Source organism: Volvox carteri (genome assembly GCF_000143455.1).
Source record: "Volvox carteri f. nagariensis unplaced genomic scaffold VOLCAscaffold_54, whole genome shotgun sequence".
Classification (NCBI taxonomy): Eukaryota; Viridiplantae; Chlorophyta; class Chlorophyceae; order Chlamydomonadales; family Volvocaceae; genus Volvox; species Volvox carteri.
The window spans coordinates 520970-532124 of NW_003307597.1; the positions used below are offsets into that span (position 1 = coordinate 520970).

General features: G+C 54.1%; 2 protein-coding genes across 2 annotated transcripts; one reads left to right on the plus strand and one right to left on the minus strand.

Annotated features, from left to right (window-relative positions):
* Window positions 1–831: 831 nt before the first annotated feature.
* VOLCADRAFT_96682 (uncharacterized protein) lies at window positions 832–3784 on the plus strand (the record flags this gene model as incomplete). Its single annotated transcript, XM_002955680.1, has 7 exons — window positions 832–1198; window positions 1567–1661; window positions 1960–2094; window positions 2170–2268; window positions 2594–2776; window positions 3158–3313; window positions 3551–3784. The coding sequence occupies 7 exons, from the start codon at window positions 832–834 to the stop codon at window positions 3782–3784; spliced, it is 1269 nt and encodes a 422-aa protein (XP_002955726.1).
* Window positions 3785–6159: 2375 nt separating this feature from the next.
* VOLCADRAFT_66209 (uncharacterized protein) lies at window positions 6160–9606 on the minus strand (the record flags this gene model as incomplete). Its single annotated transcript, XM_002955738.1, has 8 exons — window positions 6160–6246; window positions 6619–6768; window positions 6949–7026; window positions 7554–7669; window positions 8216–8295; window positions 8803–8911; window positions 9168–9249; window positions 9475–9606. Coding segments are annotated over 8 exons (834 nt in total), but the record flags the coding sequence as incomplete, so codon positions are not given.
* Between the last annotated feature and the right edge of the window lie 1549 nt (window positions 9607–11155).

Here is an 11155-nt window from a genome sequence, read left to right on the forward strand (position 1 = left end):
CCGCTTCGCCAGCAGCAGCAGCGACGACGGCCTCGGTGGTCTTGCTGCTGTTGCCATTGAGTTGTTGGGTTTTATCCGACGGATTTAAGAGTTGCGGATCAGTGGGAGCTTTGGAAGCCTGGGCCGCTGTTGCCATGGTAGCCAAAGGCCGTTTGGAGAATGAGGGCCGGGGCGCGGCTCTGAGGCGGGGAATGCGGTTTTCGTGAGGATGTTGACAGCCGCTAATACTGCGTCGCGCTACACAGTTTCTGGCGTGATGGAAGGTAAGGGATGTTCGTAAGGTTGCTGCCGCCAGCACTCGAGGGTGGGAACGCTGCGACCAGATGGCCAGGTCAGAACCGACGAGGGTACTGCTGGGGAGCAACGCGGCGGGTGACGGCGCCGCGCAGTGGCAGCTGAGTGAAAGTGCAATATTTGGAGTGCAACGGTGTATAATTGTCTCTGGTAACAGGGCGCGGGGGGCCATCGAGCGACTAAGCAATTTAGCGCCGCATCGCAAAAATATTCAAGGTTCACAATGTCCGTTTAATGTTTTGGGCATGTGAAACCATTTCGAGTCTATGCTAGAGCGTACGTTGTCGAACGGACACAGGAAATGATGGTCAATTGCTAGGCAACTGCCTGGCGTACGGCAAGACTGGAAATGCATGCCTGGCCTTTCCTTTCGTAGGTAAGGAATTTCATGAAGGGCTCAAAGACAAGCCTGAACTCTTAAGTTATGCCCAAAACGCTTTAGGAAAGGGACTCAACGGGTTTATGAAGTACAGCGATTCTTAACGGACGCTTCGGTACTTACTGGCTATTGAGGACCTGGGTGTGACAACCTAAAGCATGACCACAACATACAGAGCTGCTTTTGGGAATCCGCGAGCACAGAAGCCAGTTGTCGATAGCCTTCTTGGCCCTCCGGATACCTCATCTGATTCAGCACTTGCAAGGGCCCTATCTGAGGAGGAGAACGGCGTAGCTCCGGATGAGAATGAGCTGGCGTCTCCCAGTGGAGTCAATGTACATTTCAGCATGTGGGAAGGCGGGTCTCACAGTCAAAAACGGAAAGCCGCTGACGGATCACCTTTTCAGCAACAAAGCAATCAAGGTGATGCACCCCATCATCAACAAATCAGCGATGCTGAGCTCGCTCTGCACCTGCAACGCGTGGAGCTGGCGTCAGCAGCCGATGCGACGGGTACATTACCAAGTAAGTTCAACCTCCTCACTTACTGGGCCACGTGTATAGACCACCAAGAGGACACCTTTGAAAACGAAATGGGTTGCCGCAAGCAAAGCCCTCTCTGCCGGGGGTTCTCCGTGCTCACTTAAAGCCCGGACTAGGACGGTGATGAGAATTGACGACGAACGCCAGCTGCCCTCTGGTGAACACCCCCCATCTGTAATCGCGCCTAGATCCAGATTTAGGATCCATCCAGGATCCCGTTTAACTCTGACTGGGCACGATCCGGTTTTGCAGCTATCTTCCAAGCCCACCTACTCCACCAGTAGTTTTACCTTACCCCCCAGGAATACCCCTGCACCCCCCGTTTTCCCCTTGGACACCCCCCCCTGGAGCATCCTCAGGCATGCTGTATCCGGAGCTTTTGGGCCAATGTTCAGCCAGAGAGCAGACCCTCTCCAGAACGCTCAGCCGGGCTCAGTCTGTGCGGGTGGGTAGTACGTCTCTCTTTCAAAAAGTAAAAAACCCTTAAAAGTGTGCCGCACCCACCCACTCCTACCACCTCCATTGTTGTTTTGGGCGCCGTCGTCAATTGGTGCTCTGACTTTTGCACCCCCAAAACTCCATTGCCTTCGCAATGTGAAGTTCACATCCCTCCCTCTCTCGGCCCACCACACCTTTCCCCACACCTCCCCCTACACACACCTTGCCCCCCACACCTTCCCCTACACACACCTTTCCCCCACAACTTCCCCCCCACACCTCCCCACCCCACACACATCCCCCAGGCCAGCCCCCGGGTAGCCGCCTTCTCGCTCCCCCCGCCAGAACCAGTCGTGTCAGCTGACCGCCAGCGGCTGCTCGCCACTCTACGACAGTACGACCTGGTGGAGCGGGAGGTGGCGGGCGACGGCAACTGCCAGGTACTACCCGCCTGTGGTTTCGGAGGAAGCGGGTTGGTGGAGCCTGTCGGTGGCGCCGCCTGTTCTGTCCTGCAGGCGTGTGTGGGGCTGATATCTGAAGGGTGTCTCTTTCTCGAGCGCCGCGCCGCTGTGCCCGGGTCTAGGCAGTGCAAGAGGCACCTCGTCATTGCCGAGGTGGTGTCGCACGGGCATCCGGCCGGATTCCTATCGCAGCCAAATATCCGGCCGTCATGCACCTCCTAGTCAGTTGCTAATGTACGCTACTAATCGGCCCAGAAGCTTCTTCCACTCCGTATTGTAACAATCATCATCAGTGGCTATGTAGATCGCAGCGGGGCCTCCGGTGAAATCTCCCGCGTGTAGTAGTACGGCTTGGACGTCGGTTGTTAATTCGTTACTTTTGGCAATTGATTCCCTGTCGTACCGTCCCCCGTCGTACATCTAAAACCCAACCCGGCCCAACCCGCGGGGGGCGGCCCCCGCCTGCGGTCCTCGGCAGTTTCGAGCTCTTTCGGACCAGCTGTACGGCACACCCGAGCACCACACTGCCATGCGACTTGCTGTTGTGGAGACGTTACGGAAGCGGGCGTCGTCGTACAGCGGCTACGTACCCGGCGATTACGACGAGTACTGCACGTCGATGGCCAAGTCGGGTACGTGGGGCGACCACGTGACGTTGCAGGTACGTGTGTACGGCAGGAACCGTTCCAGGACGTGGGCGAATACACATGCACAGAGGCCCCCCTCCTTTACCCGATCACCCACCCTCCAACTCACACAACTCAGCTCACCCCCGAGCTCTCCGAGCACCTTTTTCCTTTTCGGGGTCCGCGGTTTTCTCTCCTTCTTGACGATCTTTGGCTTTTTGATTAAAAAGAAAAAACACATATTACCCCCCATCCCATCCCATCCACCCCCTTCTCGGGGTTTCCCCCCTTTTTCTCTCCGTGGTTCTTCGTCTTAACCCCTCCCCCTTCCCCCATGGTGTCTGTGGTTCGTCTTACCACCCCCACCACCCCCACCACCCCACACACACACACCTCCCCTTGGTGTGCCTGTCCAGGCGGCAGCTGACCACTACGGGCTCCGCATCCAGGTGGTAACCTCGTTCGCCCACAGCCCCCTGATCTACATAGACCCGGCCACCCGGCTCTCCCCTCGCACCCTCTACCTCTCCTTCTGGGCGGAGGTGCACTACAACTCGCTGTACCCCGCACAGGTACGTCTGGTGGGGTTGTGTGTGTGGGGGGTTGGGGGGGGGTAAATCGCTTTTCGGACTCCCTCCAGCAGCAGCTTGCAACTGGGGAGGTTACTTACGTCCTCGTCCGCAGCGCCGCGCCGTTTGTTGTTGTTGTTGTTGTTGTTGTTGTTTTCCCTGCTTGTTAAAGCCTTTGCTCCCCTGTGCTGTGCTGGGCCCCATCCCCCCAACGTACCCTTCCCCTCCTCCTCTACATAGGAGCCGCCGCCGCAAGGCCCCCTGGCACGGCCACCCGCGGAGGTGGGCCCCTCCGCTTCTTGTTCCACTCCCTCAACGTCCCCCTCGGCTCCCCCTCTCCCTCCGGATGCGACCTGGGCGGACGGCCCCGGCCCCGCGGGTTCCAAACCGCCCAAGGTACTGGGCAGTCGTACATTGGGTCGTGTGGTTCGGGAGGTTGAGAAGGTGACGGCGCCGCGGCGGGGCGGCCATTAGCCGGGTTGGGGCGGGGGGCCAGGTCCCCCAGGTCTGGGAGGAAGTTGTATGTGAGGGGGAGGGCTTCCCCTCTTGTTGTTCAAACGGGTGGACGAGGGAGGGGAGGGGAGGGAAGGGAAGGGAAGGGAAGGGAAGGGGAAAGTGTCAGGCGCTGGGATCCCATCTATGCACCGATAAATAGACGTGTAGGAGCCACTAGACGCCGTGTACGCGGGCGATATAGCTGCTTCCTGCATGGGAACGATCCGTGCGATCGCCGTACTAACTAACCCATCCCGAGCCGCACATCTTGCTGCTGGGTGAGGAGCCCGCGTGGCCGGTAGGGGTAGTGCAGCGGAGCTGGGTTGGTTGGTTGTGGTGGTTGAGGTGGTTGAGGTGCCTGGCTGCGGCTACGAGCCAACAAGTACCTGATGCGTTGTTCAGATTGGCGGAGGTGGGCGGATGGGTAGGTGGTGGTGGCAGTGGGTGGTTAGCATATGGTGGGTGGGTGGCGTCTTTCAGTACTCGTCTGGGTGGGCATTGGGTAGTACATTGGGTCATCAGGCAAACGACTTGACGAGGTTGAGATTGTGATTGGCACCGTTGGATATCGTAATGCAGGATGATGGGTGGCAGCAGCTGGGATGTGTGTTGCGGTTTTGTAAGAGGATGTGACGCTGTTTGAGTGCGGTGCACAGCTTCGCGGCTCTCACTTACAGTGATGATGTTACTGATGCTGCTGATGCTGCTGCTGGTGGTGCTGGTGATGATGGTGGTGGTGCTGGTGATGATGGTGATGGTGGTGGTGCTGGTGGTTTACCTGGCAGTGTGCTACTGCGGCTGCTGCTAAGTCTGTGCTAGTGGCCAACGCCAGGCCAAGGCCAAGGCCAGGACCGGAATCAACCATGATAACCAGCAGCAGCAGCAGCCAGGCGCAGATTTTATTTACGTGATGACCAAGATAAGCATCGGGATAGGTGTACGGAAGTAGTACGGCAATAGTGCGCACCAGATGGACGAACTGGATTAGGTGTTAGGCTGGGGCTGTGAAGGGCCTGAAGCTTTCAAATTTATGGCGTGAAGCATAGTGGCAGTGATGAGTGCGGGGCAAACGTTTTTCTTTTTTTTAATGATCTGAGAACTGCGATGAAGGAAAATGCAAGCATGTGTGTGTGTGTGTATGTGCGTGCGCGTGTGTGTATTACACCTTTTGCGTTACCCTTTCGTCACCGTTTCCAGGTGTTTGAGGTGCGGCTCGTGACCTCAGAGAAGTTCTTCTCATATCCGAGTTTCCGGCCTAAGAATAGGAATAGGGGCTTTGGGTGCTGAAATTGGTCGGGGACGTGTTTCAGCACCTACGAACGGAACATCCGGAATGGTCACTAGGGTTTTAGAATTTTAGGGTTTTAGAAAAATGGAAATAAATAAATAAATGCTGCGTGTGGGATCACGATGGAGGAGACCAGGAGTTGCGTGCATTGATTTTCGAATGCACCCTTGTATCCGAATTTTTAATGTTTTTTCAAATTTCGACAGCCTGACTGCCATATTATTACAGATGGTATTAACAATATGGATGGATATTCTGTGATAATAAAAAACTAAAACTCAACGAAATTTGCATGAAGGGTTTTATGGGTTTTGCGCTTTTTTCAACGATTTGAAGTAATAAAAACATGTGTTTCCCCCTTCACTAGTGATAATGGATTCGAGTCAGCTCATGAAAAAAGCATAATAAGCTCCTTTTGTGAAATACCTTATCCATGGATACTCGTTATGGGCGGTGCCTCAAAGATTTGCTGTATTTTTTTGTGGGGTGTCTAGCGCTGTAAACCCCTAAAACCCAGCAGGTATGCGTTTCCCTAGAACTCTAAAAACTTCCTGACGGGGTTATAAGCCGGATGGAGAACTACCTGGTAAGCCAAAGGCAGTAAAAAAAACCCTACTCGCCAACCAGTTTTGGTGTGGGCCCAGCGGAAACCCCCCTTCACCGTACCGCGATTTTATAACGGGTTATATAGAACATATAACACGCGAATTTCATCTCGCGCACACAGCTCTCCTATTACTCTCGACAAGAGACCCTTCATCTGAAAGTTACCTCCTGCCTGCCTACACCCGCTCCCCGATGACTTGATGGCTTGGCGGTTTATCTTATTTAAGCAGCCCCTCGCAAAAACGTAATGCATGGACGAGCGACCCGAATAAAGCGTTCGTACACATCCATCCAAAATACGAAGGCCACGGCGGGCCGTGCAAAGGCCAGCCTTTTAAAAGCCAGGAGCGCGGGCTTTACGCGTATATGCGCAACATATTCGCGGGTGTAGATTTGTAGATGTGTGTTACACAGGCGCCCATTGGATGAGGGCATTGGGGTGCTGAAATTCGGCTGCTGTTTATAGCTTTTCGCCCAGGCGGCCGTAGCAAAGGCAGTACATGCCTGCCGTACACAGCGCCCCTGCAATCATGTTGCCCAGGGTTACCTGCAGCAGTTAGGCCCCGCGGTGGCAGTAGCAGTAGCAGTAGCGGCAGCAGCGGAGGAGAGCGGTTGGAAAGTTGATGAAAAACGAAGACACCGATATAAAATGAAAGAAATTTTACTCAAGGGGTTCAATCAAAGAAATGTTTTCTATTACCTAATTTTTTTTACTGAAACCTATTTACCTCATACCTATTTTCCTAACACCTGAATGTTACGTGAATTAAACACACGCAACCGCCCATCCCATCACTTTCACTTTCGGTCTCGCACCAGGCTCCCATCGCCAGAGCCCCTCCATACCATCTCACTCAACCCCCCCAGAGCCCTATTCCCTCCATTCCCTCCAACTCTCCCCATCTAAAACCCGGCATACCGGAATCAGGTTGGCTGTTAGGAAGGTCGCAATGCTGACGGGCGCCCCCAGCGCCATACCCATGGGGATCACGAACATGTTGGCAATAGAGTGCTCCAGGCCCACGGTCACGAAGGCCGTCACAGGCAGCCACAAACCCATGAGCTTGCCCTGATGGGGTCATGGGGGGGGCGGAGAGGTGGCGCGCGTGCGTGTGTGTGTGTCTGTGTGTGTATGGATTCACGAAATTTCGAACGCGGACTCCGAAGAAATGGAAACCCTTGGTGGAAGGTCCTTTTCCATTCAAGGGGGTCTGAGACGGTCACCTCCCTCCCACCCAAACGCGCTCACTGGTAGGGAGGTTGCCGCTGTGGCCATCCACACGGCCAAACAGACCATCCAGTTACATAGCACAGAACGGATGAGCGCCTGGGAGAGCGAGAGGAGGTGAGGGAGGCGGGTACGGGGTGGGGGGGGAAGGTGAGGGAGGTGAGGGAGGCGGGAAAGGGGAAAAGGGGGGGACGGGGGAGGTGTGTGTGTGTGGGGGGGGGGAGTTAGGGAATTGTGCGGAGGAAGGGGAAGGGGAGGAGGACTAGAAGTGAGGGAGGCCACATTCACACCGGGGACCGTAGAGACATTGATGCATGTGTGTGCGTGTGTCTGTCTGTCTGTCTGTCTGTCTGTCTGTCTGTCTGTCTGTCTGTCTGTCTGTCTGTCTGTCTGTCTGTCTGTCTGTCTGTCTATCTGTCTGTGTGTGTGTGTGTGCGTATGTGTACAAGACGGGTGGCTTGAGACGGCTTATGCAACTTTTCAGAAGAGCAAAAACATACACACTGAGGTGCCGCTCAACAATAAGCACTTTAATCAACAACAGTAAATTCGACAGCAAAACCTAAGTCATCAGATATACAAGTACATGTAAAAAGATATTGGTCAAATATATCAACAAATCTCACTTGACCAAGCGGCAGCGACGTCTTGGCGACTGCTAGCGCAGGTAGCACCGTGTTGGCGGCCATAAGGCCCGTGCCGTACACCGCCGCCACCATGCCCAGACAGCCCACCAGGTTGCCTAATCAGGACGATCGGAATCACATCAAGGAGCGAGCGCAGAGGTGGTGCAGTCGTGAGAGAGAGAGAGAGAGAGAGAGGTGAGAGCTCCAGGGGGAGGAGAGGAGAAAGACGGAAAAGACGGGGGAGGAGAATAGCCTCTGGGGAGCCCCCAGGAAACGGAACGGAGATCGATTTGGGTCCTGTGTGGGGTGAGCCGGGCAGAGATCTCGACTCATGGGACCTATGGGCCACGAGGAGGTCGAGTGGATAGGGGGGCCTGCCTCCCCTCCTCTCTCTTCCCCTCCCTCTTCCCTCCCGCTCTCCCAGAGAAAGACCCCAACTTTCCCCCCTGACACCCCCGGTAAGGTAGGGTGACGGTGGTTTCCTAGCAGCAGCTTACGCGCGTGTGTATGTGTGTGTGTGTTTTTCCCCCCCACACACACACCCGGGGGATTCCCCATGGTCAGCATGACCCCCCCTCCAATAGTCCTGATGGCTGTATGGAAATTCACACACAGGTTGAGGGCCCTCGAAGATCCGTCGACCTAACGAATAGGTGCCGTACCCGCATATACGACAAGCCAGCGGGAAAGTACGTCACCCCATGCCGCCTGACCCTCGTAAACCGCCGCGGGAAGAAGGGCGCTGCAAGCGGCAGGGAGGAGGGGGTAGGGAATGAAAGCGCAAGGTCAACAGGAAACTGTCAAAAACTGTGAACTGCCGAAGGTCCACGTATAAAAGCATAAGTAGGAGTTCAAATTCGGGAGGTGGGGGAACGGAGTTAGTTGTGCGGTTACACAGCAGGCGGGCTCCAAAAGAGGACATTGAGCAGGCGGGCTCCAAGAAAAGGTGGGTCAGGAGGGGGCGCGTAGACATAATGGGTCGATTGCCGAGCATCGCGGGGGTGGTTGCGGCGGTTGTGGCCAGCAGTACGGCACATAGACCGCATAAAAACACACCATCGCATAACACGCACACAAGGGCTTTGAGGGGTGGCAGTCGCCATATTGCTCATGAGGACACATATCGTACGTATGTACGTACGTATGTAGGTACGTATGTATGTTTGCATGTGTCTAGGTTCACACAGACATAGATAGTTACGTACATACGTACAGATAGACAGACCGACAGACGTACACGCCTGCTCACGTGTTCCCCGTGAAGAGCTCTGCTCCGCAGATGAGGATGAGCGACAAACCCATTGGAAACACGGAGGCGGATAGCAGCTTGGCAAGACCGGGATTCGAAGACATAAGACCTGTTTGTATGTATGTATGTATTTGTGTACGCATGTGTGTATAATATAAGGGGACAAGGGGGAATGGCGGCGACGTCAAGGTGAGGGGCGTGAAAAGCGGGTATTTCGGCGATAGATCGGAGCAAACGGCGAAGGGCAAGGCGTCAGCGACAAGACAGAACGATGGGGAGGCGCCCGCTCTCCCGTCGCCAAGAAATCTCCGTACTTCTCCGTACAGCAGTACAGCAATGTACTTACTTATGTAATGAGTACTTACCTGGCATGAAATTCAGAAGCGTGAAGGACAATAAGCCGCCGAAGCTGATATACACGCCGGCTAAAATCGCCAGAGCAAAAGCCTGTTGCGCGCACACGGAACTAACTTCGAAATGTATTCATAATTGGTTGTATATCTTCAACCATTAGGCAGTGCGGTAACCAGCGTGGGTCCGATGTCCGGGGCGCCCACGCAAGTGGGAATGCACTTGAAGCGACATGACACCGAGTTTCCCGCTACGCCGGAGTTTCATTTGCTACAGCGACTTCAATAGCTAGGTTAATGTAATGTTTTTCGTCGTTTTCACCTTTGCAAGTGGTAGTTGGGCTTTAATTGAGCCGCCCTTAACAGCTGCCGCGTAAATAGCAGCGGGTGCAAGAAGGGCTGGAGCAGGGGCTGCAGCCGCTGGCGATGACGCCGGGCTCGACGGCGCAGGCGTATATGAGGGGGATTCAGTGCGGTTATCTTGTGAGGTGGCTGCGTAGCAGATGTTTGGAAGAGGAGGAGACGGCACAGAAAGTGGTCGACCGATGTCTGGCAAGGATTAGGGAGCCAAGCCTTTACCGGCGTAGCGTTTTCGGTGGGAAGTAGCGACGAAGAGAAAATAAATACTAAAGTAGTTGAAGCCTAATCCTCAGTAGCCAGCTTGCCTGCATGGCCGTTGTTGGAAGCTGTTAGAGCAGCAATCGAAGGCTGCAGCTGTCGTCTTGCTGGTCCATAATGGCAACCCAGGCCAACACGGGTCAGCTTGGTTGCGTAAAGGGCACCTGGCGCCGCCATAGAGGAATTGCAAGCTGCGAAAGACCGCTGATGTTGCAGCATGGTAACTAGGTTTCCGACACCGAAAATGCTCTTAGGTTTGTGAGCCTATCGAAAAGAGAGACGCGAAGATAGATAAGTAAAATACAGATATTCTTACTAAAGCAAGCGATGGGCCGGGTAATCAGAGCGCGTGCGTTAGAACCGGGTTACTCTGCCAACGAATCTCTATTTAGCCATCATCTGGACTCCTTCTCCATGTAGCTGATTAACAAAGAAAATGAGATGCTAATTTACATGGGTTACTACAGTTTCTATGTTGCCACCGCGAAACGACGTTGTACAGCGACAGGACAGCCAAGTGGCTGTCCACATGCAGGATATATCAGATAATAGGACAGAGTGGAGAATCTTTAGTCCTGTTTGCTCTAAGCTGTATGCCAAGGCGAAGGAGAGTCCACAGGGATGGACGCCAGGCATAATGTGCCTGCATCTCAAAGACAAAAACATTATAGGATTTGCAGTAATTTCAAATCATGCAACATACTGAAATTTAGCACTGAAACCTCACAAAGCTCCAAAATGTGCAAACAAGTAGGAAAAGTCGTTACTTAACCGCTCGACAACGGTCACAACTGATGTTGCGACGCCCTGATTGGTAACATTGTCCATGGTCCAAATAGGCAAGGTACACAGTCCTCCCTAAAATGAAAAATGCAACTTAAATCATTAAGGGGTCTTTGACATTGATGGGACTCCGAGGCTGGTCCAATCACGGGCACTCATAGCCAAGCATCTTAAAATAGAATGAACTCAAGATCAACTCTTAAAGAGCGACATCCATTACCATCATCGGTGAGCGGGCACGTCATTTTGGCGCGAACGACACTCCTGTAAAGCTTGGAAAAAAGAAGACGCACTTGCATAAACTTCGACACAGAATAATCCACCTGCAACACAGGCCGGAAGACCAGAACGGGGGGCGCGAGATCAAGACAGTGACCGAGACGGTAGCGATGGTGATGATGAGGAGCCTCAGGTGCGTGCAGCGCTGGGGCGCATGTGACGACGCACATGTGACTGAAGGGGCCTTCAAGTTCCCAAATCCTTCGCGGATTACGCAGCGCTCAGATTAACGGTCTGTTGGAAATCTGTACGGGAGCGCCACATGTACGAGAGCAAAACGAATAGAAAGGGAATTGGGCATACAATACGCGGCCGCACAAACC